The following is a 24904-nucleotide window of genomic DNA, read 5'->3' as shown; positions in this document are numbered from 1 at the left end:
GAGGGGATTTCAGCTTGCAGTTTGGGTGTGCAGAGGAAAAGGAGAGATGTGAAACATCTGCTGGAGACAGGAAACGGCACACACACAACACAGCAGGCTGCAGGCTGTACCACACATCCCTGTTGCACAAAGTGCACACACACACACTCTCACTTAAACACGCGCAAACAAGTGCACAAACACACACAAACAAGCGCGCGCTCGCACATACAGAGACTATTCTGTAGCTGTGTGTTGATGAGTGGGCGAGCTCCATCACTCATCAGAGCTAATAGATGAGTGCTGGGACATGACCTTGGATCAGTTATACAATGAAAACAAAAAATACATTGTTTTGTCTTGAATATCTAAAATAGGAGCTTAAGGCACAAACACAGCAACAAATTATTGCAATGTTGTATTAATGTGTGCACTTAGCATATGAGAAGTATTCAAGGAAGCAATGCTAAAGGACTTCCATAATGCAAAAGAATTGCTATGATATTCATGTAGGCTCAGTCAGACTCATCACAGTGCCTTGTGCCTTGTTTAAAGATCTGAGTGAACTGTGCTGACCTGCTAATCATGGTGTGTTAACAGGGAAATAGGTGTCTTTGAAGCCACATCAAAGGAGCTCCTGGGTGGGGGCGTTCCCTGAGTTCTGCTCCTTGCTCAAGGATGGGCTTGTGGGTCTGCACTGAACTCCAAGCCTGTGTGCATGTGTGTGTGTGTGTGTGTTTGTGTGTGTGTGTGTGTGCGTCTGTGTGTGTGTGTCTACATGTGTAAGTGTGTGTGCCTGTGTGCGTGTGCTGCTTCTCCTCTCCTGACAAAGGGGTGTAACCAAGTCCAGTCATACATCACTCTCCTTCCCTTCCTCCTCTTCCGCCGTACGAAGGGTGCTGACAGCCTCACTAACTCAGCAGGGTCTAGGGAGATGCTCCACGCCCCCTGCAAAGAACCTTCCTTACAACTCCACCCCGCTCCCCTCCCCGCCCCCTCCCCGCCCCCTTCGCCTCCCACACACTGAACTGAACAGATTTGCATGATGAATCAGAGCACACATGTCCATGTCACCCAGAGGAGCCTGTGTTGCTGTACGTTTTGTAAATGCTGTATCAAATGCATGGGTGTACTTAATTGGTCGTATGCACTACAACAACAAAAAAACAATGGTTGTTTTTGAGAAACAATGAAGAATGTTTGAAATATTGCCCCCCCCCCCCACTTACCTCCTTCAAAGTTCTAGTTCTTGTGAGTATAATATCATAGTTATGTTCCTCAATATTATTGAATCACTCAATTCCTTCCTGTTCTTACTTTTTCCTTTGGTTCAAATACATGTGTTTGTCTTGTTACTATGTCTTACTACGTTCGTACATTACTATGTTCAAATGGATAGTTACTAATCAACAATTTGTATTAATACTTACATATAACGGAGCTTGTTGTGGAATAAGTTTCATGTCACTGGGCACTGGAAAGAAGGGAAAAAAAACTAATTAGTACAAATGAAATGGAATACAATTGTTTGCAATCTGTAGCAAAACAGTGCTATACATATCAGCTACATTGCTTAATCAAAGCTTCAGAAAGGTAGCCAAAACAACTATTGTGATCCTAGTTGTGTTGGGGACAACCAAGGACATCAGCTTGTTGACACCAGCAGGGGCAGTCCTACCTCTGGGCTAGCATGTGACAGCGCCACCAAGCCTCAGCAGGAGGTTAAGAGGCTATCAGCCCCATATCACGGACACACACTGGCCTCTGTCCTCTCTTCACACACACCACACACGTGTCCTCTGATGCTTTGACTACAGCAGCTTGGTAAAAAGCCAACTTCATAATGAACTTACAAGGCTTGCAGCTAAGGGCCACATACTAATATGACCCCACAAATAAAACTCCTCAGCCAGTCTTGGATACCAGGCCAACAATAGGGGTGTAAAACAAAAAGCTGTACCTTGGTGACCAGTAAACCTCTCACAATCTTGGCCTCACTTTAGTATATGAACTAGCGAGAGGCTGGGGTGTTTCAAGATGGTGCCTCCCCATTTGCAGATACAATTTTCTTTTGTCCGTTTTTTCCCCTGGCAGTTGGAAGTCCTTTTGGTAATCCCCAATAGTCATCAGCCCATTAATCATGAAAGCCACATTGCAAGGGTTAGCCTGGCTCCATGAGATCAGTAAATGTAACAAGGTCACTCGGAAGCCTCAACATGGGAAGTAACATGAATCCCTTAATTTGGACAATATTCTTTTACTTTTCTCCCAATAAATGGGCTAATGTTGGAATTAAGAGGATCAGTTAAGGGATAACCAGCTGGCTCTAATAATACCTGAAGATGTAATCCTCTTGCCTTAAAGCACTGCAGTCATTTCCTGAGTCTCAGTGATAACTGTCAGACATTATACTATAGTCTTACCAACCAGCCCTCATCTCCAGTGCCTCCCTACAGGTAGAAGCTTAACGTCCCAATGCCAACCACTTCACAGAGAAGGTTACCTTAGCATAGGGCGGATTAAAGTTGCATTGGGGAAGAAACTAATGCTGTTGTTTTTCATTTATTTTGCAAACCAGCAGCGGATGTTAGTTTTAGACATGGAAGGAAGTTAATTATTGTGACATCACCGGATGTAAATGTTACTCCATGAATTGTGTTAAACAGAAACATCTCTAAAATTACAACATCCTTCCAAAGCTTCCTCTTCAACGTGACTTACACATAAGACGGTTTGAACCGAGAAGGGCATCAAATATAGACTTCTTCCTAACTAAGACAGATGGTGTGTAGTCCTCAGAGACCTGACAACAATGGATCTGTTGTTAGCTTGGCACAAACTACATTGTCCAAATGAGTCCAGTACAAATCTAATGACGGAAATAAAAACACACATTGATTTGTTGTTTGCTATACATCTTTTGCCAACATTACTCCCAAATGCCAGATGTTGACACTACAACAGTTTGTGTCTCACCCCAAACTCCTCAACATTTCTCCCTTCTGTGAGGTCATAGCAGGTGAAACCCCACACTCTTTTTCTTTCTATAATCTCTCTCTACCAATCTGGCCATTACAACCTCACATCCTCTTTATTCGACCACTGGTCCAGAAACTCGAGAAATCACATCCTCTTAGCACAAGCCCACTGCCAGCAGACACCTGTTGACAGAGATTACACAAACCATTAACTCAGTCTCCAACACAGGGTCCCAGAAGCAGCCGTCCTTCTTTCTCCCTTTAGTCTCCATTACTGAGCAAATTGACTTTGAACTGCTTTTAAACTGTCCTTTCCGATCTGTAGCTTCACAGCAGGGTGGTGTGTGTGTGTATGTGTGTGTGTGTGTGTGTGTGTGGGGGGGGGGGGGGGGGTCCACGTTCAAGAGCACAAGCGTTACAAATGGAGCTGTAAATCAAGAGAAAAAAAGCTCTCTCAACACCCAAAACGTTACAGTAACAGGCCGAGACGGGGATCTGAACAGACCAGTGGTGGCCCTCATTGGTCCCACGGCTCTCCACATAGATAAACACTGCTGCTCATAAACCGGGCTATGTTCTAACCTAGCTTGCAAATAATGTATGTTTCCTATAGATCCTTGCATGATGAAAACATAGGTCTACAGTGTTTTCCCATTGACATCTCAATAACATCAAGGCGATAGGCTTTTAAGGTTTGAAAATCGAAATAAAACAGCTTCATTACACCATTGTAACATTGGAAGTCAACATCAATACCATATATAAGATTCAGGTTCCTGTAACATCACGCTTTGCTGAGAAGAAAAACAACGTTCTGCAGGGAGCAGCTACTAAGCTGAATGTCCATTCTACAGCAGGTTCTGACCTAGGCATCTGGACTGGAGAGCCCAGCAGCTCTGGGTGGACCCTGGGTCACTAAGGACAACCTGATGGCATTAACAGGACATAGCCTATCGGCCACTTCCTCAAGGAAAATCTCACTCAGAGCTAAGAGCTCAATCCTCTACCCATTAATAATTGACCATGGCTGTAGTTTTCCCGAAAAAAACACTTAACCAGGCCCTCTGAAAAACAATGTCTGTGTCCTTAGAATTTCCTATTTATCTGGTTAGTTTAATCACGTTAAATGTTATGTTGTACTAAAAAAGTGGACTGCAATACTCCACAGTCGTATACAGTCTATCAAAGTAGGACAAGAGAAGAGGTTGAGGGTTTGATTGGGTTAGGGTTAATTTCAAGGCCACATGCACCACCACTTCAAGGTCATGCATCAGGAACAAACATTGGTCATTAACTGACCTAAAGAATATGTCATTCTACATTCTTGTTTCGAGGACAATAATCCCTCGTCAGTCAGCACCAAAGCTTCATGCTGTGTGTTTCTGTGAGCCGATGAGTCACACTCAAGAGCACACAGGGACGCCCGATATAGAACTCAAGTGCTATCCTATACAAGGCACCCATAGTGACACCTGAGACAGAACAAAAGTCTCAGGGATGGGCAGTGTTTGCTTTTGCTTCACCTACAGAAGTGCACCTTTTCACCGTTGCCAGATTGCAATAAGACCCTGCAGTAATTGCTGTTGCTGCTTCTTGTCTTGGTAACTAAATATCTCTTTTGAGCACTCGCTGCCTTGTAGCCTCTGATCCGGCGCTTTTAGACAGGGTACATCCCTTCCTGGATTCCGACCAATCGGCTGCCACCATGATCTCTTTTTGCTCTGATCTCCATGCCAACCATACACAAAAACAACTCAGGGATATCTCTATCTTGAGATTGCCCTGGCATTCCGTGCTGAGGCCTTCTAATTGGAAAACAAGCCAGTTAAGAACACTCTGATGCTGGCCAGATAGGAGGCGGAATTAGAAGAAGTCTCGACTGTAATCACTAGTGAGAGCAGACTAGCAGGGCCATTTGAGAGCTTAATGACAAGTCACCCTGGGGTTTGGGGTTCAGCTGGACCGTGTCATGCCAGCAGTTCCCGGAAAGATAAAACCACCAACTGATTGATCACATAACTAAATGTACAAGTAGTAGGTGGCACAAAGGCATAAAAGTCCATTGCTCGGTCACAGCAATCTTATCTTATCAATCTGCTTCATGGGACATGTTCATTCTAGCACACAATCAGTACTCCGTTAGCAGTGCACTGACAAAGTCAAAGGATGGTGAATGAAAGAAGACAAAAAGCTTCAGCAAAGGGTTAAATCTGAGTGCAGGGGGTCTCTTGGGAGCCATGTTAGTCATGGGTGAGTGGTTGTACGGGGGTTGTGAAGGGGGGGGGGGGGGTGAAGGGCAGGGGCAGGGTGGAGGGGAGGGGCCTGACAGGGTTTGATGTTTAACTAGGGTTCATTTAACCTCCCTTGCTGTCCCTTATGGTTATCCACTGCCTACTGACCTTCCTCTGCCTTGTAGACCCAGTGACCACAACAGACCCAGTGACCACAACAGTGGGGTTCTACGATGCTAGCTTTTATCCTCTCATCTGTCTTTTACATTTATTTTAGACATGTTTGCCTGTATGTTTTTTCCATGTTCTTGATAAACATTGGGCTGAACAGTGGTGTAAATCTCCCGTCTTGGACAACAGTGTCACAGTTACTTTAACACCCTACGTCGAGGGCTATTTGGATAGTCATGGCTACTTGACTTAATAAAACAAGGCCACTGTCTGGGAGGACAGATATTAGACTATCGCGCCGAGGCAACCACACCACACCATACAAAAGTGGCCTCTGTACTGAAATACACACACAAACGTAGGTTGACAAGAAGGGGCAGGGGGATGAAAGGTCTCCTTAGTGCTGGGTGACAGTTATTACCCCCTACACTGAAACCCTATACCTGTGGGGCCAGATAGCACATTATGAGCTGTGCTGAGGGACAGCCTGTAATCAGCCCTGGGCCTTGATTGTCTCTTTGCTTTATGTCTCGCACTGTGGAACTCCCCAGTCCTCCATGTCAGGAAACCTTGACAGCTGCCTGTAAAATGTCTGAGGGACACAAAATAATCCTTGCTTCGGACCTTGGCACAAGGTTTGGTTTCTAGAGGGAAACATGTTCCTGGATAGCTGAAACTGGCTAATTCGGTTGAAGTAAGGTGATATCATTGTGGCTACCGACAACAGCTTAAGAATGGTGGATACTGTCGCAGTGATTGAGCAAACATAAGTGAGTTATGTAGACTGTAGCAAAAAAAGCTGTGGCTTTTTGACCTTTGCCCTTCTCTTCTGACAGCTCTGACTGTCTGACTTTTTGACACTGGACAAATCTGAACTCGGGGCAAAGTTTGGAACAGGAATCAATACGCAAAGCCTGCGATACTAAGTATTTTCTGTACTTTACTCAGAAAACAAGTTAGCTAATAGCCTGGTAGAAACGTAAAGACAAAATAGCAATGCAATTTAAGCGAGTTAAAATGCCAACCAAACAAAGAGAACCAAGGGAGCCCCCATTGTTTTAGCAGGGAAAGTGCTTGTTAGGCCCATATTGAGACTAAGCAGGGCTTTGCTTGAGAAGGACTCCTTAAGCTGTGAGAATCCTGAGAAGCCCAAACCTCAGTCCTACAGGAGGGCCAAATCAATCATGGACAACAGTTCTGTGTATACTAGCACTGTTTGTCTTTGGTAAATATGCACTCTGATGCCTATTTAAAAAAGGGAGAAGAAAACACTAGTAATTAAATGATACATATTATGGACAACAGGTATAAAGCCAACTCAACCCTTACTGAAAGAAACATCTTAACTAATACATTAAACTACTGTTAGCTCGTAAGTCGTCACCCCCAACAGTGTGGTCAACAAGCATGCCTAGTTCTGTAAATAAAGGGCATGTTTTGGTGGAAAGAGACAACTATCACAAACAACCCGTTAATTGTAAAAACTAAGCTATCAAGAGTTATATGTAATGGATGTGGGTAAGCCTAGCACTCTTAGATCAATAAAAGCATTGAGGTGGAACTTTGACCAAAGCCGTTCCTAAACAAGGAACAAAATCATTACAGCCTTTACATTCTATTTAGTTGAACATACCACAGACGTATCTTCACTGAAGTATAAATAGCACAACACAAAATTATCTTATTAACAACCTATTGATGTTGCTTGCTTGCTTGCTTGTGCAAACTGCTTGTTTGTTTTCTTCAGTAAATGGAGCATTTAAACCTTACCTTAAAGTTGACCTAGGAACTACTATTACTCCAACTATCCTTTGAAGGGGGTCCACATCAGTTAAAAACGGTAAAGTCCATGGATGGCACAGGTGTGTTCATACAGGTATCCTCGGTGCACAGCATGTTAGCTCTCACCACACTGATTACCTTCAGCTAATATGGCTTTGTGCTAGCACAAACCAAGAGCAGATAAAAGCCATGATGTCACTGAGGGTGGGGGGAGGGGGGAGGAGCAGGCCCTGGGTCAGGTGTCTGCAGTGAATGTCTGCTCCACCTTGCCACCTTCATTGTTCAACCTCCATTGAGGTGAATCTGGCTTTGTAGGGCTCCAATAACAACAGACACCTTTGACTTTTAATATCTACGAAGATAGTCTACAAAAAACAAGTGATGGAAAATAATATTTCACTCTGGTAAAGGCCTGTAGAAGCAGGGAATAGCAATCCTAGTACAGCCTATTAATTTTCTCAAACATGCCAGCTCATGCAGAAATGCAGTAGGGTGGTGCATAGCATTTGACTATACTTCTTGCAGACAACCTTATGGGACAGCTGGTATTTTGGAATGATGAGTATTGCCGCTGGGCTCATCATGGGGACTCCTGTGACTCTAATCTTAACAACAACAAATTCAAGGCTATTATTCACGTGGGAATAAAAAGGTTTATCAAAACGCGCGATGTGAGGATTCTTCACTGCAAACTGAAGCGTTAGGAGTCTACCTAATGGTCCTTTTCTACTGTAAATACACAGTAATTACAAGGCTCACGCACTGCTCATCCCCTGTACCGTTATTAAATGAGGGGTTAGGCATGATGAATTGACTCTTGTCAAGTTTGGGGCTGGGAGGCTCATGGTAATTTATGGTGCGTCACTGTAGCTCCCTTATTGTTAACTTACTAGTTACAGTAGATTACTCTCCTGAAGTAAATATAGATTAATTTCGAATGGTGATCTTAAAATTCACTATGGTGGGGGAAATAATCATAATTACATACACACACGCGCACACACACACACACCACAGGCCCTGATGATATTCCTGTTCACACAAGCAACTTTCTGGTGTCTGGCAACTTTTAAGAAAGTACAACGGTAGTACAGCGGTACTTAAGAAAGATTTGCTGGATCAGATGTTAGTTTATTTCCTGCAGGAATACATTTGTTTAACTTTATGCTCTTCTGGTTCTACCCATTGGCACTTATTTGTTTTTCACAATGTATGCTTCGTGTTTTGTCTACCCGCAATGTTTTTGGGGGTTCTTGTTCATTGACCTATGCACTTTTTGTAAACGCTCTTTCTTGTAAGTCGCTTTGGATAAAAGCATCTGCTAAATGAATACATGTAAATGTAACTTTTAAGAAATAGCCTAGGCCTAGTATTCATGGAAGATAAGCCTGGTAGCTTATATTGTTGTTGAAAGGCTCTTGTATCATGTAATGTGATTTTGATATACTCTGGGGCCACATACACCTGTTATTCTACTCTGGACTTGAAGATCCTCAGTTACCCTGGCCTACATTCCCTGGCAAATAAGTGCCTTGGAGATGGGGCATGTAACATTGTGAGATCAAGTGGAATTGAATGCAACTCTATGGTAGCCTAGTAGGCTACGTCTGTTCTCTCGCACACTTCAGTCTTACTGCGCACCGTGTTGTAACCGAGCCAGCATGCAGTCAAATAAAATGTATCGCTATGGCTTACACGAGAAGACAGGCACTTATGTATGCAACGCCACACTTTGAACTGTATCACCTTGGAAAACAGTTAGCAAAAACTCTAGGCTACAGTAGATTCGTTTCTTGCTGCAGATGCCGTGGCCACCGGCGAAACTTAAGCACAGCAGTGAGGAAAGGCGTTTTATGGATGTAAAATACAAATATAAAAGGATAAATGTAAATTAAAGTGATTAACTAAACTCAAAAGCTTAAGGACGACAAACATACAGGCTAACTAGGTATTTTACTCTTACCTCCAACTTCAGAACGTTAATGCGTGGACATCGTTTTTAGAAGCATTTTCTGTTTCTGACCGCAAGTCAAAATGGACTATTGTAAAAATTTACAAAAGAAATGTAGTCTATATACGTAGAAGGGGAAAAGTCTCACTTTGCGATAAACTCTACTCCAACTCCCTAAATGAATGAGCACAAGAGCTACCTTTATCTGAGTAGTCTGAGACGAAAAATCCACTTGTTGAAAGTTGTTACGCGTTTCCATGGACAACTAAAAGCGATGGGCGGGTCTTGAGAGATAAGTGTGTGCACTGAAGTGGAAAGGTGTTCAAATAGCTCCTATTCCATTGGCCCACTGAATACATATTAGTGCATGTTATCTATTCTTAAAATATAGAGTAGGCAATATTTACCCCAAACGAGGGGTAGAGACAGTTCAGGAGTGAGCCTAAACGTAGTGCACTTCAACCAAAACGTGAGTTTGGAATTTGGCTTCGCATCAAACAAATGGTGAAAGGAAGGGATTCAGCTGTGATATGATAGTGTATGTTATGTTATACCTTGTAGCCTACCTATATCAAAGCCTACCTTACTTTAACCTCAGCCACATCAGTCAATCTTGTGTGGTGTGTACGGGCCTCTAGTGGTAGACCTAAAGCAGCGCAACGAATGGGTTCGTGTCAATACGAATAATGACAAAGTTTGGCAACAGGATGGACGCTTGATGCTCCATTAAACATGCACGGAGTCAAATCTGTGGATCGTGAATGTATTTCAGGCAACTTGATTCTGTTTACTTTGTTGATGTAAATACATCACTCTGTTTTAGGCGATATAAACTGTTTTCTAAAGTGTAGAATTAGAGGCTCTAATTCATATGACTCTTAAGAGTCATACCCATGTAATGAGATTCACACCCCTAGCCCATTACTGTATAGATAGATGTTCGACCTATTGAATTATTAAACCATTTTAATTCTTATGGTTCAAAGACAAACAGTTTTGTGACTTTTCATCCGGCCTAAATTCGTCACTTAGTAATGACTCTGTATGTGAGGGAAATTCGATCTCCCCTATCTCCCCTTACAACACAAACCATTACTGAGGAGTTTAGGGTGGCATGATATGGGTGATTAACTGTTAAACCATTTGGGAGTGGAGCTGGATTCAAGCCTTACTGGCTCAGTAGAACCATTCAGCCATTTTAGCTACGCTTGCATGTGAGTCCACAGTGCCAGACAATAAATTACTGTTAATAATATGGGACTGGCCCTCGGGGGATGGTGCTAGCTGTGTTTGGAGGCAGCTGTGTTTCAGTCTGTAGCTGGCTGCCCTGCATCAGGCCACCATCCAAGTGAAGGCACTCTGTGTTTGCAGGACTTAGATTTTAACAAAGAAAATGTAGGTTGTAGAATCAGTTTTAGCCATTTTAAGCAAGATAAACAACCTACAATACAGTAGGGGTTTTATGGTTGACATTGCTCAATATTCTTCCTGAAAAGCTTCATCTTGGTTGGTTTGAAGGAAATATCAACGTAATGAAAGACAGCAGTGCATACTGACACACTCAGACACAACTGCTGCATGTGTGGTCCTTTACTTTACAGTGTATTCATATGCTCCTTAGCTCACAGTGTTACACAGAGTACTCGATACAGCATTAACAGAAACAATATTGTCACCAGACAAAGTGTTATTTGTAGTCAATTTACCTTAAAACCCAAGGAAAACCATATAGTGTTTGAAAAAGATCTGCTTTTGGGGGCAGGGAGGCATCACAATTCCCTTTTATTCTTCCAGGAAACAATTGAACTCTCTTTTTCCAACTTTGCAACCAATTCTCGGGTTAGATAAATAGGAAAGGGTACAGAAAAGAATCTCCACTCTATGGCATGCTGAGCTGCACTTAAACACATTTGTGATAGTCAGAGGAGGGGAAAACGTGGTGGGAATCTTAAGCCGTTCTCTGTATTCTAGCCCTGCTGTGGCCCTGCCAAGGAGACAGGGAAACAAGCATTACACAAAGAAGTACATTGCAGGCTTTGTCGCTCAACAAAAGAGGTTTTGTAAGTTGAAGGACCTGCTGGAGGAAGACAACAAGGGTGGGATAAACAAAGAGCGGACAGCCAAAAAACAAGCTGGGAAGGAAATATAGAGTGAAATAGAGAGGGGGAGAGGGTTTAGGGAGAAAAAGATTTGAGAGAGGTAGGGAGAGAGACAGAGTGAGAAGTAAGGAAATAGAGAAGGGAGGACAATAATTTAGCTCTGCTAAAACCGTAAGCTCCTGGCATTTGAAAAAGTTAATGTCCCAAAACACATACACACTCCAGTTGTACTGAGTTTCTATTAAACTCCTCACATAGCCCTACCACAAACAGCAATACAGTCACACAGGAATCATTAAAGACATGCCTTGGTAAATATTAGCTAAACAGGTACAGTATGATCTATGCTCCATTGATGTAGGATGCCATTTATACCAGTATAATTTCATGGTAGGCTGCTTTTGGTTACATATTACTGTACAGTGCTTGCGGGTGTTCCATTTCAATGCTTCAGCTTTTGTTTGCAGTAGTTCTGCAACAAATGTACTCACTAGATGGCGCTGTATTTACTGCTGCAAGTCAGGCAATGAATGATCCCATCATCATGGTTGGACACATATTCAACATTTACATTTTAGAGGTTACTATTGTAATGGTACTATCTCTTGAAATGTGCAATCATGTGTGCTGTGTTTCCTGTTCGATAGCCAGCCGAGACATTTTAAATGAATGGTTGTAGTTATCACATACACAAAAGATTGACATTTCAAAGTTGCTCCAAGGTGAACACTTTCAGAGGAATCTCCCAGTGTGTTTGTGTGTCTATCTGTGTGTCCAGCCAGAACAGTTTGTACGGCAAATCATTGCGTGTTTTTCCTACACTCTACGGATACTGCTGCACGCCAGTGGACAAGGCAGTCAGGTGACTTAAGCCTGGAGCGCATCACCAATCTGTTGAGAGGGATTTGAAAAGGTCGAAACAGCACTACCCCTCCCTTAACTCTGCATCCCACCTCCCTTTACTAAATCCCTGGGATTACTTCTCCAGATCTTTTCCTCTTTAATTAGGAGTAGACACTGGAGACGAGGCTCGCCGCAGTGGCAGCACATTAAAAATGTCCAATATGCACAAATCCGCAATTTACCCGTCTATAATCTATCTATAAAGTACCTACCTACCTGCCTACCTACCTCAATATGTCCAGTGTGCTACTGAACTAAATGGGAGAATAATGTTAAAAAAAGTATCCCTTTTTTTCCGTTCACCCAGAGCCTGCTGTTTCACAAATTTAAATTTTTGTACATCGTAGCAGACATCCCTAACCAGATCTGTTACTATTTTCTATGACTATCCTCACTAAGCTAACAAGCTGTTTTTGCAGACCCATCCCTGTGTACTCCCTCCCCCACGCCCCCCCTCCCCACAAACACACACACACATACACTTCTCTCAACCTGACTCGTGCAACTGGGCCACATGGAACAATAATCCTAAACATTTAAACTAGAGGATAAAGCCTAGCTGAGGGAAAAATTAAAGGAGAACTACACCCAAAACACCAACACATCTACTATGAACAGTGCTGGTCTTCTGACTATGTGTTAAGAAAGTGTTCAGATAGTACAGTAAGGTCAAGTTGTAGACGTCCAGAAGATATAATAAATCTCAGACTATCATAGGCCTCTATGTGATAAATAATTTGACCAGAGTCTGTGCAGAATAGGCTGACCCAGGAGCATCACATTCGCGTCTGGGATAACCGCGCGTGTGATTGAAGCATTCAAACCACATGACATGACGATTGGAGAAAGTAAAGGGCGGAGTTGGGGGAGGGGTAAATGGAGAGTGGTGAAGACAGAGACCGTGTAGGTCTAAATTTAGCCAATGGCTCGGCTAGGGTGGAGCTAATCCTCTTTGCACTCGAATTATCAGGCCTTTGGATTAGGGAGCTTTGCCTCTATGCAAGACATCTACTATCCACAATGATGTCCCGTAGCAGGGCAAACCAAGTCTCTCGGCTTGGAGTGGGGGTCTGGATTTCTGGAGTCTGGATTGACTTCCTTGAAATGACCACCACTGCCACCAACCTCCCCAATACATTCATTTGGTTGTTGATCACCCCAGCTCTCCAGCAATGGCTATGACACTTGAACAGATCAGACAATGCTTTGCTGGACCCTCAAAGGTGCCATAAAATACACAGTTATTTTTAGTTTACAGACAAATGGCAGACAAAACCGTAGACAAAGTGGTGTCCGGAAATGATGATGTAAAAGGTGCATCATATAATCTGTATATTGTAGTTCTCCAGACTGTTCCTTTGTGATGCTGTACCTTGTGGATTTTGCTATGACATCATCATTCCACCTTTATTTCCCTCCCTCCTGAGTTTTGTCTTTCATGCCAAAGCTGTGATCCTGGCTACAGTCAGTTACACTGAGCTGGTTTAAACCCCTGAGGGTCTTTCCACCCACACCCCACAATTGTTGATACTCCAACTCATTGTTAATCTCTGCAATTGAAACAAACACATCTGCCACACACCCAAATTAATGGTTGGTATTCTCTTTGGCCCTGCTTTATAAGCCTAAAGGATCGTACCATTTTGTCCAGTGGGGGTCAACCGGAAGCTTCTGGGGGATGAGCCAGGGGGGGATAGTGAGTTTGCAGCCTAATCCCCCACTCCCCACCCTCCCGCCCCAGTCTGCAGTGCGGCCGAATGCTAAAGTGACATGTAAGGGTTGCCATCGCTAAAGTCTCTGTATCTTTTTCAAACCTCTTTGGAATTTATTTTCTGACGTTCAAAACAGAAATTCCTAACACTGCGATGTCAAGTCTGGTAAGAATGTTGAATTTGAAATTGTAAATTTTAATTTAAAGAAAACATTCACATTTTAAAATCAAGTCAAATACTGTATGGGATTGTATTTAATTTAAATTAAATTAAATTACCTGAACGTTTAGATCCTGTAAAATTTTTGAATGTAGAAGATTGGAAAAAGAGTAGCTACAGTACTGATTCAGTAGTTTAACTTTCCATCTTAAAACTGTTTATCTCAACTTTGGAAAGGGTTCAATTGTACTTTTGTAAACCTGTTGGAATGGTCATTCCCGTAGAAATTAAGAAATTAAGAAATACTTTCCTGCAACTGTTCACAGAAAATAACTTGATTATAAAATGTGTTATTGAGGAAATCGTTACAATTGAAATTTAAACCCAATGGACTAAACACTTTTTGCTATATAATAATGGGATGTGTTTCTAAACTATTGCACCATTCAACAGAGAGAGCTGATTTCATTTATATTTCCTTAAAAAAATATGAATACTTCAGTAACTGAATAATCCGGTGGATAACACTTGAGTGGGTAATGTGGTCTGTTACCTGTAACAGTCAGTAGTTACCACAGCTGTGTTGGTTACAATGGTGTGATGGGTTGTCTGGGGCTCCCGGTTCCTCAGTGCAGATGTCATGAAACGTTTGTGCGGGTACATTATGCGAAGGATTCCCCTTTGACCTCTCTAGGCCATCACGAGCCTGAGCTGACAGCCAATCATTTTAAAGTTGATGTTTAGGCATATGATATGACCATTGTAGTAATTGAAACTGTCTGGTTCTTTCAAACCTGCGGCAATTTTATTTTGGCAAATTCACATTCGTAAAGCCTTTTCAGTGTTTAACGTCAGATGTGTTGGTGTGGAAGTGATTCCGACCCAAAGACTCAAGTGTGTTGGGCTCCCTTCTGTTGCTAGCTTTTCCATTTTGAAAGTCCAACTTCAGTATTTGCTCGGTATAGAAAGAGGCAAACATGCCCTTCATGTGTGCCCTCAATTTGTCTCACTGTGATGATGTCACACTGCCCTCTTCTTATCCACCTTCAGTTTAAAAACATCAAAAGCAATATTCTATACATTGTTTAATTGTTCCATGTACCAACTTAAGCTTTACCGCTTGTTGTCTTGTTTGCCATTTCAGCTTTTTCTACTTTTTGAAGGTCTTACAGCCCCAATTGCATATTCACCTCTAATTCACTTCCTAGTTCATCCCCTGTTCATAAAACAACCAGATCCACAAGGGATCAAAAACAGTGGATGATGTGACTGATAAAGATAGAGAGAGAGAGAGCGGTAGAGACGTTAGTTATGTAAAGACCAGCTGGCCAACCATCAGGCAGTGAGGCCTGCAGCAGGACACTGAAGGTGAACACTAATGCGGCCATAGAAAGTCCCTCCAAGCCTAAAGTACCTCTCTACTCATTTAATTTAGTTGTGGGGATTTTCAGTCCATCACCAACCATTCATTCTGCAAAAATAACTGACTTGAACACACAGGAATGCAAACACTGGGCGTCCTGCTAACATTTAAGGACCTCAGTTCACTGTATAATATTTTTTTAATACGGTGAATTAAATTGACTTGAATACATCTCAGATAAGTAGAACAGCAGAATCCAACATTTCTGCTAGAGCTCAACCTGATCTGGTTAACATCTCTCTGTCACCTCTGCTGATTTCATTGGGAGAGAATCACCCAAAGCTTGCAGAAGTAGACACAGGGCACAATTACATTTCTGCAGTCTTAAGCTGGATTAAATTGCAGCTCTCATCTGTCATGACAACAGAGAATTGTAACTGGTATAAAGGATCCTCACAGGAAGTCTACTGTGGTCTGTTCCAGTCCGGCCTCACCACTCTCCATCCATGAAATTTAAATGAGAATTAAACAAATAATAGACCAGGCAGTGAAAAACATAGAGAAAGAAAGAGAACATGCAATCAGTACGTTACACTCAACAAGGACATTACCATGGCAACAACTACATATGAAACAGGTGAAGCAACCACTTAACCCTATACTGTGGCCACAGCATTCACAGTAATGTACATTAGCACATTAGGTGGCCAAAGACTAGCATAATCTCCGTCAGGATTACAGATTGTACTCAGCGTTTGTGTGCACTACCGGGATACAGAAAGTGTACAACAGGTCTTCAGGAAGTATAAACCTGTGGTTGGAACTTTGCATAAAAAATACACTTTTTTAGCTACATAGGTAAGTTTCTAAAACTGACAGTACTGTGTCCAGCGCCGGTATTCTGGTTAAGGTTGGTTCCCGTATGAAGTTTTTTCAGTTCCCTTATAAGGAAGCTGACTTGGGTCCATGTGTGTCACTATTTTGAGGATCAAAATGGCATCAAAGTCCCAGGAAGAAGAAGATCTGCATAGGGCAGTTAGTACTTCTGAGAGTTAAGGATAATCCTTTTCTGAGGGAGTCGCCCTGCAAACACGGAACACATACAACAACCCTACAATAGCTATATTTGGTGTCACATCGATTCCCAGTTTTGATTAAATATTTTGACATTTTAACACACCAAACAGATACTGTATGATGTTGATATATCAGTTGGGGATCTTGTCAAAGTGTCTGAAACTTTTGTGTTCTTCCTTTCAGGTTCAGCATGTGGCCTTGTGCAGACATACACCAGAGGAGGTAGAACTGTTTCAACACAGTTGTTAAGGCCTTACATAGCATCAGAACTTGACAGCATAACGTCATTGTTCAAAGGCGCAACCACGTACCCCCTAACTGGAATACTCCAATTATTACCGCTGAGTTGACTGCCAAGGATTATGCCAATCTAGCCAACAGGAAGTCCACCAGCATACAACGGTGACAGTGCTAACACTCTCCCTCCATCTGCAACCATGGACGACCCGTATCAGAACAATGTCAACCAGCAGGGGACTGACATCGGCAGTGAGAACCAGTACCCCACATACGGCGAGGGGGGAGGGCAGGAGGGCAGTGGCTACCCCTACCAGACAGACTACCCTCCACAGGAGGAGGACGCTGCCAGCGATGCCACCGAGGGCCACGATGAGGGCCAAGACGAGCCGATGTACGAAGGAGAGTACCAGGGAATCCCTCACCCGGATGAGATCAAGGAAGCCCGGCGGGCAGCGAGGGCCGAGGCCAGGAAGAAGGCCCGCATGGCGGCTGAGGGCGACGATGAGGAGGACCTCCCGGAGCAGTATGAGAATATCATGGAGGACTGTGGGCACGGCCGGTTCCAGTGGACCCTGTTTGCCGTGCTGGGCATGGCGCTGATGGCTGATGGCGTGGATGGCTTTGTGGTGGGCTTTGTCCTGCCCAGTGCAGAGAAGGACATGTGCATAACGAACGCCAACAAGGGCATGCTGGGTAAGATGAGAAGTGGGGCCAATGCAAATGTAAATACTTACTCAGGAATTAAGCCATTCTGACTGGTATTAAGTACAGTGTATACATTAAGTTGTGTGGCTCTTTAAGGAGTGATTCATCAAAAGATTCAACAGAAAAAAATTCCCAATTGATAAGCTGGTGTACAGAAAATATTTACAAAAATACACAGAATATCCAGTTATTTTCCTTCACTGAAAATTATGTGATGCATGGAAATTGTAGAATGAGAAACCCCAGAGCTCCATCTCACCTTAAAGTTCATGTGAAGATGATGTGGCAGCTTTTTAACATTCATCCAATCTCCCTCATTTCCCTAACTGCCTTCCAGGGGTGATCATTGACACTGATTGATGGTGAACCTGCAGGTGAACTCCCAGAGACATTGCTAAAGCTCTGATATTAACCTGCTACAACTGTTCAAAGACGGGGTGCTTTGCATCGTGGGCCGTGTAGCTGTCAGTTAGCCAGTAGGGGGGCCTTCTGCCTCATCAGACCCTGAGGACGCCTCAGGGCTGTCTAAAATTGAATTTACTTTATCTGCTGGCATAAATGGGATGGGTTGTGCAGTGGGTGGCCTGAAGTTTACAATGTTCTGCCACGCACTTTTGTATGGTTTCCTTTGCTGCTATTGATGTGTCAGTCCCCATCTTCATAGGCAACTAGCCCTTAAAAGTATGGCGAGCTCAAAAGAGGATGAGTCGAATGTCTTAAAATCAAAAATGACCCATGCGCACGAAATAAATTGACCTCCCATTTTATTGATAACCATTATGCAGCAACCAGAATTAGAGGTGACACCTCCAGCTGTGCCATTCACAGAGCCTCAGCTGGGGTGCCATTGGCCCCTGGACGTAGCATCAGCTGCTACTGTGCTTTACAAGGACAGGGGGTTGGGAGTAATCCTGCAGAAAGGTGCACACTATCTCCACACGTGTCCCATAAGCTGCTTACCCCCTCCGTAATTAGGCGTGTGTAGTAAAAACACAATCTAGGCTGAGAGGGCTGTAGAGACCACAGAAGAGCTGAGCTATCACTGATGGTCGTGAAACTGATGAGCTCTGATAACATGCAGTATATGGGCCATGTCGTATGAATTCTCATTATACTATAAGAGGCATCACAGCCCATCCTTTCAATTGACTACAATATTCCATGGTTAAAGTCAAATTATGTAACTTTGGCTTTGTTCAGCTTCTCTCAGTCTCTCTCTCTCTCTCTCTCTCTCTCTCTCTCTCTCTCTCTCTCTCTCATCCTTCTCTTATGGGAAACAACGGTGGGATTTCTTCCTCATGCAAACTTGACCCTTTGTCTGACCGTTTAATGAACAATTGGACAAACTGAGCCCCCTTGTGGAAAAGATTGCACCTACTAGCTGCTTGGTTTATCTTGAACGTCAGTACCAATACAGACCTAGTTAACCATCAGGATTCACTCAAAACAGGCCCAGAATTGTACAATGAATTATACTTAAAAGAAAAAAAATGTGTCTTTGTTCTTTTATGAGGGCTTTGATTTGAACTGAAAGGGGTTACATGTTCACAATATAAAAAAACTAAAAAAACTAAACTCCCCTCATGTGTTTTTGTTTGTCTGGCAGGTTTGCTTGTGTACGTAGGGATGATGGTGGGGGCCTTTGTGTGGGGTGGCCTGTCGGACAAGATGGGACGCAGAAAGTGTCTGATCTACGTCCTGACGATAGATGTGGTCTTCTCCTTCCTGTCCTGCTTTGCCCAAGGCTACGGTTCCTTCCTCTTCTTCAGGTTCTGGTCTGGCTTCGGGTGAGTCACACTTCAAGTGAAGTTTCAGAAAACATATTGTTTTCCAAATGTCATCCTGAAAATCAATTTGCATTCACAAGAGCAAGACACACAATAGAAGAGACACAGCTTGGTCTTGAAAGGGGCCAGATTCCCCTGTGCTCCAGTAACACCAGGACAGTGGTAAACACTTATCAAGGTCACCAATGCAACAAGACGGAAAGAAAAAAAAAGAGGTGGAAAACTATGACAGACAAAAAGAAAACCTAGGTCTTCGGGAACTGTAGAGGAAATTTCCTGTCACCGGCTGAAAGGAAGTCACACGTGTTCTCACGTACTGTGGGTCAGCCATGTTACATTCTCACCTCGTTAACAAACTCAGGCCAAAACCCACTTCTTTTTCAGGATTATTGCAGGCCTGAGCTGTTCAGTGCATGCTTGTGGCCAAGACCACTTAAGTCTTAACACCAGCCAAGCCCTGAAACTTCAATTCCCGGTTCCTGAATTAGAACATTCAGCCTTTGTGTGTTAAGAACATTGATGAGTCCCACGTCAGTAATAAAAGCACATCTGCAGACAAGCTGTTCTCATTTGAGTTGCACCGAACCTCCCAGAACCGCAAGGTCAAAGAGAAATCACACCCTGTTTCTTTGTGCACATGTTCTATTCACATCAGGCAATGTTGAATAGGTTTTCAGAATTCCAGAGTTCAGATGTTGTTTTTCTCCTGCAGGATTGGAGGCTCCATCCCCATCGTGTACACCTACTACTCTGAGTTCCTGCAGATGGACAAGCGTGGGGAGCACCTGAGCTGGCTCTGCATGTTCTGGATGCTGGGGGGGCTGTACGCCTCCTTCACAGCCTGGGGCATCATCCCCCACTATGGTAGGAGTCCCTAAAATAGGGGGATGAGGAGGAGAAGGATGAGATTGATGATTACAATTGTGAAGATGATGAAAGTGATTATGAAAAGGGTGACCAATTTCAAGAGTGACCAACTCTAAACCAGCCGGTAATTTTTGTTGTTGTGTGTTTCCCTTCAACAATCCTTCAAAACAACAATCCACATGAACCAAGACTAGATTTGAATGCCATTTCCTTGTTGATGAAGCTCTTGGACATTTTGATGGGGTTACCGGTAGTGTGGACCAGAGGGCTTAGGGGAAATGAAGACCCTGTGTTGTGTTGTGCTGCACTGCAGGCTGGGGCTTCAGCATGGGGAGTGAGTTCCAGGTCCACACCTGGCGGGTGTTTATCCTGGTGTGCATATTCCCTGCCCTGGCGGCGCTCGTCGGGCTCATTTTCATGCCAGAGAGCCCTCGCTTCCTCCTTGAGGTGAGCGCACTGGAGACCAGGGTCTTGATGAAGCTGTTTATTGTGCTTAAAAGGCATAATGCAATGTCTGAGCATGTGTTTGTTGGAGCACGTGTTTGTTAGTGTACTGTATGTTTTCTGCTTTGTGTGTGTGTGTGTGTGTATGTACAGTGTATATAATTCTGAAGGCATCAGGTGCCTACTGTTGAAAACTGATGAGTCATCATCAGTCACTGGGCCTGTTCCTTCTGTAAATAACACCAGAATCACACAGGCATGCTATCTGACAAGGGCTTGTAAACCTGGGACATAAACACTCCACACAACCAATACATGGTCCTGTATATCACAGCCCAGCGTGGCTGGATGCAGTACTGCGATGCTGACAGCTTGCACCTGTGTTTCTGGCAGAGCGCCAGACACGATGAGGCCTGGATGATCCTCAGGCAGGTCCACGACACCAACTGGAAGGCCAAGGGAGAGCCTGAGAGGGTGTTTACAGTGAGTTAACACTCACACTGTACACAACAACAGCTTGTAAAATAGATTACTTTGAACATGATAAACTTGTGTCTGAAATTGTTTTTTCCTATTTCCCTCAGACCTGTAGTTGAATCTCAGCCTAATGTTGCCGACATGTTTACAGGTAGCCAGTATTAAGACTCCTCAGACCCAGGAGGACGAGTTCATAGAGATCCAAAGTGACACCGGCACTGCCTTCCAGCGCTGGACTGTCCGGCACACGACCATGCTCAAACAGGTGGGCCAATCACAGCATGCCAGGAAGTAAAATGGAGACGTGTTGGGTATCATTGTATGCCATGGATGTGTGATCCTTCATGAGGATACATTTGCAGTCAGGATGAATGCGTCATGCTTTTGTGTTTCCAATCGCAGGTCATGCAGAATGTGACGTCACTCGCAGCACCAGAACTGAGACTGCAGGGACTGTTCTTGGCCATTGTCTGGTTCACCCTGGCCTTCAGGTGAGGATTACCACAGATGTGGCACAGAAGATACACAGGACATCTGGATGTCTGGATGAATGATTAAATGCATGAATTAACCCTCACTAACACAGTAGATCAATCAGCCCCCGCCTAAATGACCTGGGAATGGTAATCTGCTGTGAGGCTAACAGTGGTTCTGCTATTTGTCTCAGCTACCATGGCCTGTCTGTGTGGTTCCCCGACATGATCAAGTACATGCAGTACGAAGAATATGAGTCCAAGGTCAAGCTCTTCCACAGAGAACGAGTGGAACGATTTCACTTCAACTTTTCGCTGGTCAACCAGATCCACAAAGAAGGAGAATACATCCATGACAGGTAAGTCAGGGTTACATACAATTCTTTTCAACATATTTCTTAAGATATTTCTACAATAAGATTTCAGACCATTCACTTACGGTAAACTGCTGTGATGTTTCATTTTAGGTTCATGAACATAGAAATCAAGTCTGTGAAATTTGAAGATTCCCTATTTGAGAATTGCATCTTTGAAGACATCAAGTCAACTAATACTTTTTTTGAGAACTGCACCATAAAGAATACCATGTTCTACAACACAGGTACAGGATTTTGTGTAGAAGGATTCTGTAAATCTGCAATATTTATGACTGTCCACCTGAGATCATATTTTTTGGGGTTGATTGTTGTCTTTTTTCCTGTGCAATGTGCAGATCTTTGGCAAGAGAAGTTTAAAGACTGTCGACTGGAAAACACAACATTCCTTCATCCGAAGAAGGGCTGCCATCTGAACTTTCAGGAGGAGAACGATATTGTCGTCTACATGGTCAGCTTCCTGGGCAGCCTGGCAGTGTTGCCTGGCAACATCATATCTGCCCTCTTCATGGACAAGATAGGAAGGATCAAAATTATAGGTGAGCAAGGAAGAAAATTTAAGAAGTTTTGAGACAAAAGGTCTGTCGGAACTGGAGAGGTGCTCAAGAATTTCGGGAGATTATGTTGTTAGGATACGGTTTTGTCTCAATCTCTTCAGTGTATCATTACCCCTCTTTTTCAATATCTGTCACTCTCTTTGTCACTTTCTCTCTCTTTCTTCCCTCTCTTCACAGGGTTCTCTATGCTAGCGTCCTCTGGATGCTCATTCCTTTTGTTGTTAAGCTTCAGCCCGGGGGCAGTTATATGTTGGCAGTGCCTCTTCTATGGAACCAGTGTGGCAGCTTGGAATGGCCTGGAGGTCATCTCAGTTGAGCTCTACCCCTCGGCTAAAAGGTAACTCTCAACAAAACCAATCTTCTGTTGTAGAATCATAATGAGCATAAAACTCTTCCTCGTAACTGTAAAAGATTTGGTGTAGAGTTTTCATGAACTTGTGAAAGGAGCATTGTCTGACCATAATTGTCTGTCTGTTTGTCTGTCTGTCTGCAGAGGGACAGCATTCGGTGTCCTAAATGCTCTATGCAAATTTGCCGCCATTATTGGCAGTTTCATCTTTGCCTCCTTCATTGGCATCACCAAGATCATCCCCATCTTCCTGGCTTTCGCTGCCCTAGTCTGCGGTGGCCTCCTTGCTCTCAAGCTACCCGAGACTCGGGAGAAAATTCTTTCTTGAAAAGCCAAAACTTCCAAAGCCTACTGAGCCAAAACAAGCGCTTTGTAAATATAGTTTAACTGTGATCAATTTGGGAGAAAGACATAATCCTTGTAAAAGAGGATGTATATTGCATGGAATTTCTGTTTGGTACATCTTCCCACCCCATACCCCCAAAAGGTCCTTTCACCTGTGGGTTCATACATTTTTTGTTCAGCCTAAAACCTTGTCCAACAACATGGAGAACATGTTCACCCTTTATTTGGTATGTCCTATGCATGTGGAATTAAATTTAAGGAATATAAGGTGACATGATCTTTATCATACTTGAAGAGTATTAGAGACAGTTTTACCATGTTGTGCTTTGATTAAAACTGCATTATTTTCTGAAGACTGTTTGAAGGATCTGGAAATGACAAAGGTTTCAATGTTTTACAACTTTATAGCATTCTGAACCAATTTTCATGGTATCTGTTTTTCCATTGAATCAACGTTTGTTTGGTAGTTTAATTACAGTAAGACGTTTCTGTGCTATGTTCTGTCATCTAGTTAGGTGTTTGAATTTCCACATTAATTCTATTTTTCTAGAGACCAATTGTCTGTTCTCAGCTTGTCATGTCACTGAAAGTCACTTCTGCTCATCAGTATCAGCTCAACACTTTTTATGTTCTATTTAATACATTTTGAACATTGATAGCGCAAATAAAATGTCAATGTAAGTCATAGGCTTGATACATCTGTTGATGTATCAATATCTGTTGTCTTGTTTTGATTCTATGCCATAGAATCAGTTCTGTAACTGTAAAGCTGTGTATTAGATGTTGATTTGTTTAATCAGTCTTTTCTGTCAAACCTTGCCATGATAAGGAATTGTATTGTTTTTTCTAAAATAATTTCAAACTGTGATTTTAGACATTTTGATATCATGCGCTATTTTTGAAGCTTCTTTAACTGAAATGCTGCATTTACAACAACGTAAACAACATGTATCAAGATTTCTAAGGAACACATGACTTGATTGAGCTGTGTGTGTGTGTGAGTGGTTAAGATCCCACAGAAAGGTTTTATTTACTATATATTTTAGTTTTACTACCAAAGTTGTAATCGTTGTTGTACATAGACCCGTGTATATTAGTTAACATGCTGCAACATCCTCTTGTGTGTATAATATTGTACATGTCAAAGGCACACTTTTCACAGCAATCTTTATTTCTTTATTTCTATAGCTAACAGTTGGCACCTAATGTGGACCTTTTATGTGGCTGTATTCTTGGGAGTTAGCCTTACCCCTGACATAACCCTGACAAGGAAGACATAACCTCTAAGCACCACTCATCTGTAAACACAATCTGATTTAAAGGAAACACAAATGAAGGGTCAGCGTTTAGATTTTAGTGGACCTAGAGTTATGGAGTCAGAAGGCTTGTTTGTTATCTTCATTTCACAAATGAAATTGTGATACAAGAATGGACCTTTACTTTTTTTGTTTTGTTCTGTGATGGATAAAAAATAAAGAAAATGTGATTACATGACAACTGTGATTTCTTTTATTTCATGTTATTGTAGAAAACGCACAGAAACATTCACACTCGTTTTTGTTGAAGTAACCCTGATCGATCTCCTCTTGAACTCGACATCTAAATGATCTCACAGCACAAAATCACAATCAATCTTTTACAAAATCAGCATGGTCAATATCTTTTGACATAAGATACTTTATTGATATACCGGTTTCTCATATTAGAGCGGTGAAAATTTGTTTGACTCTCTTCAATGTGCTCTGTTCCCATGAGTTGGGAAGATGAATTTGAGGGGGCACTTGTAAAAACATGGCAGCACACAAGTGTGAGCGAGTGACACTAGTAGGAGGATTGTGTTGACTCTAGCGAGGGTGTGAAAGAGAGCCCGCTAATCCGTTT

The 24904-nt window shown here is 42.8% G+C and overlaps 2 protein-coding genes across 7 annotated transcripts in view; one reads left to right on the top strand and one right to left on the bottom strand.

The window, feature by feature from the left end:
- akap13a (A-kinase anchoring protein 13a) overlaps positions 1-9332 on the bottom strand; it is a 56694-nt gene extending 47362 nt beyond the window's left edge. For 4 of the 5 annotated variants that reach the window (XM_084681893.1, XM_084681894.1, XM_084681896.1 and 1 more), the window contains exons 1-2: positions 2701-2766; positions 1410-1453 (exon numbers count right to left, since the gene is read on the bottom strand). In XM_084681893.1, the coding sequence (XP_084538019.1) occupies positions 1410-1453; positions 2701-2704 (48 nt within the window). In that variant the 5' untranslated portion in view covers positions 2705-2766. Of the gene's footprint in view, positions 1-1409; positions 1454-2700; positions 2767-9104; positions 9160-9291 lie in introns of those variants that run through there. The other variant, XM_084681895.1, reaches the window with a different exon arrangement.
- Positions 9333-16842: 7510 nt separating this feature from the next.
- Positions 16843-23838, top strand: sv2ba (synaptic vesicle glycoprotein 2Ba). Of its 2 annotated transcripts, none has more exons than XM_084682178.1 (12): positions 16843-17338; positions 18957-19137; positions 19850-20001; positions 20318-20451; positions 20842-20931; positions 21077-21190; positions 21328-21416; positions 21593-21757; positions 21866-21999; positions 22111-22311; positions 22507-22666; positions 22823-23838. In XM_084682178.1, the coding sequence occupies exons 1-12, from the start codon at positions 16843-16845 to the stop codon at positions 23004-23006; spliced, it is 2100 nt and encodes a 699-aa protein (XP_084538304.1). In that variant the 3' UTR covers positions 23007-23838. The 2 variants fall into 2 exon arrangements, with proteins under 2 accessions (XP_084538304.1, XP_084538303.1); XM_084682177.1 differs by having other exon boundaries at positions 20842-20935; positions 21081-21190.
- Positions 23839-24904: the final 1066 nt, after the last annotated feature.

This window comes from Hypomesus nipponensis, chromosome 19, assembly GCF_054491055.1.
Source record: "Hypomesus nipponensis isolate SF chromosome 19, ASM5449105v1, whole genome shotgun sequence".
Taxonomy (NCBI): domain Eukaryota; kingdom Metazoa; phylum Chordata; class Actinopteri; order Osmeriformes; family Osmeridae; genus Hypomesus; species Hypomesus nipponensis.
Note: the sequence above shows the minus strand (reverse complement) of the source record. Positions and strands in the feature narration are given on the sequence as shown.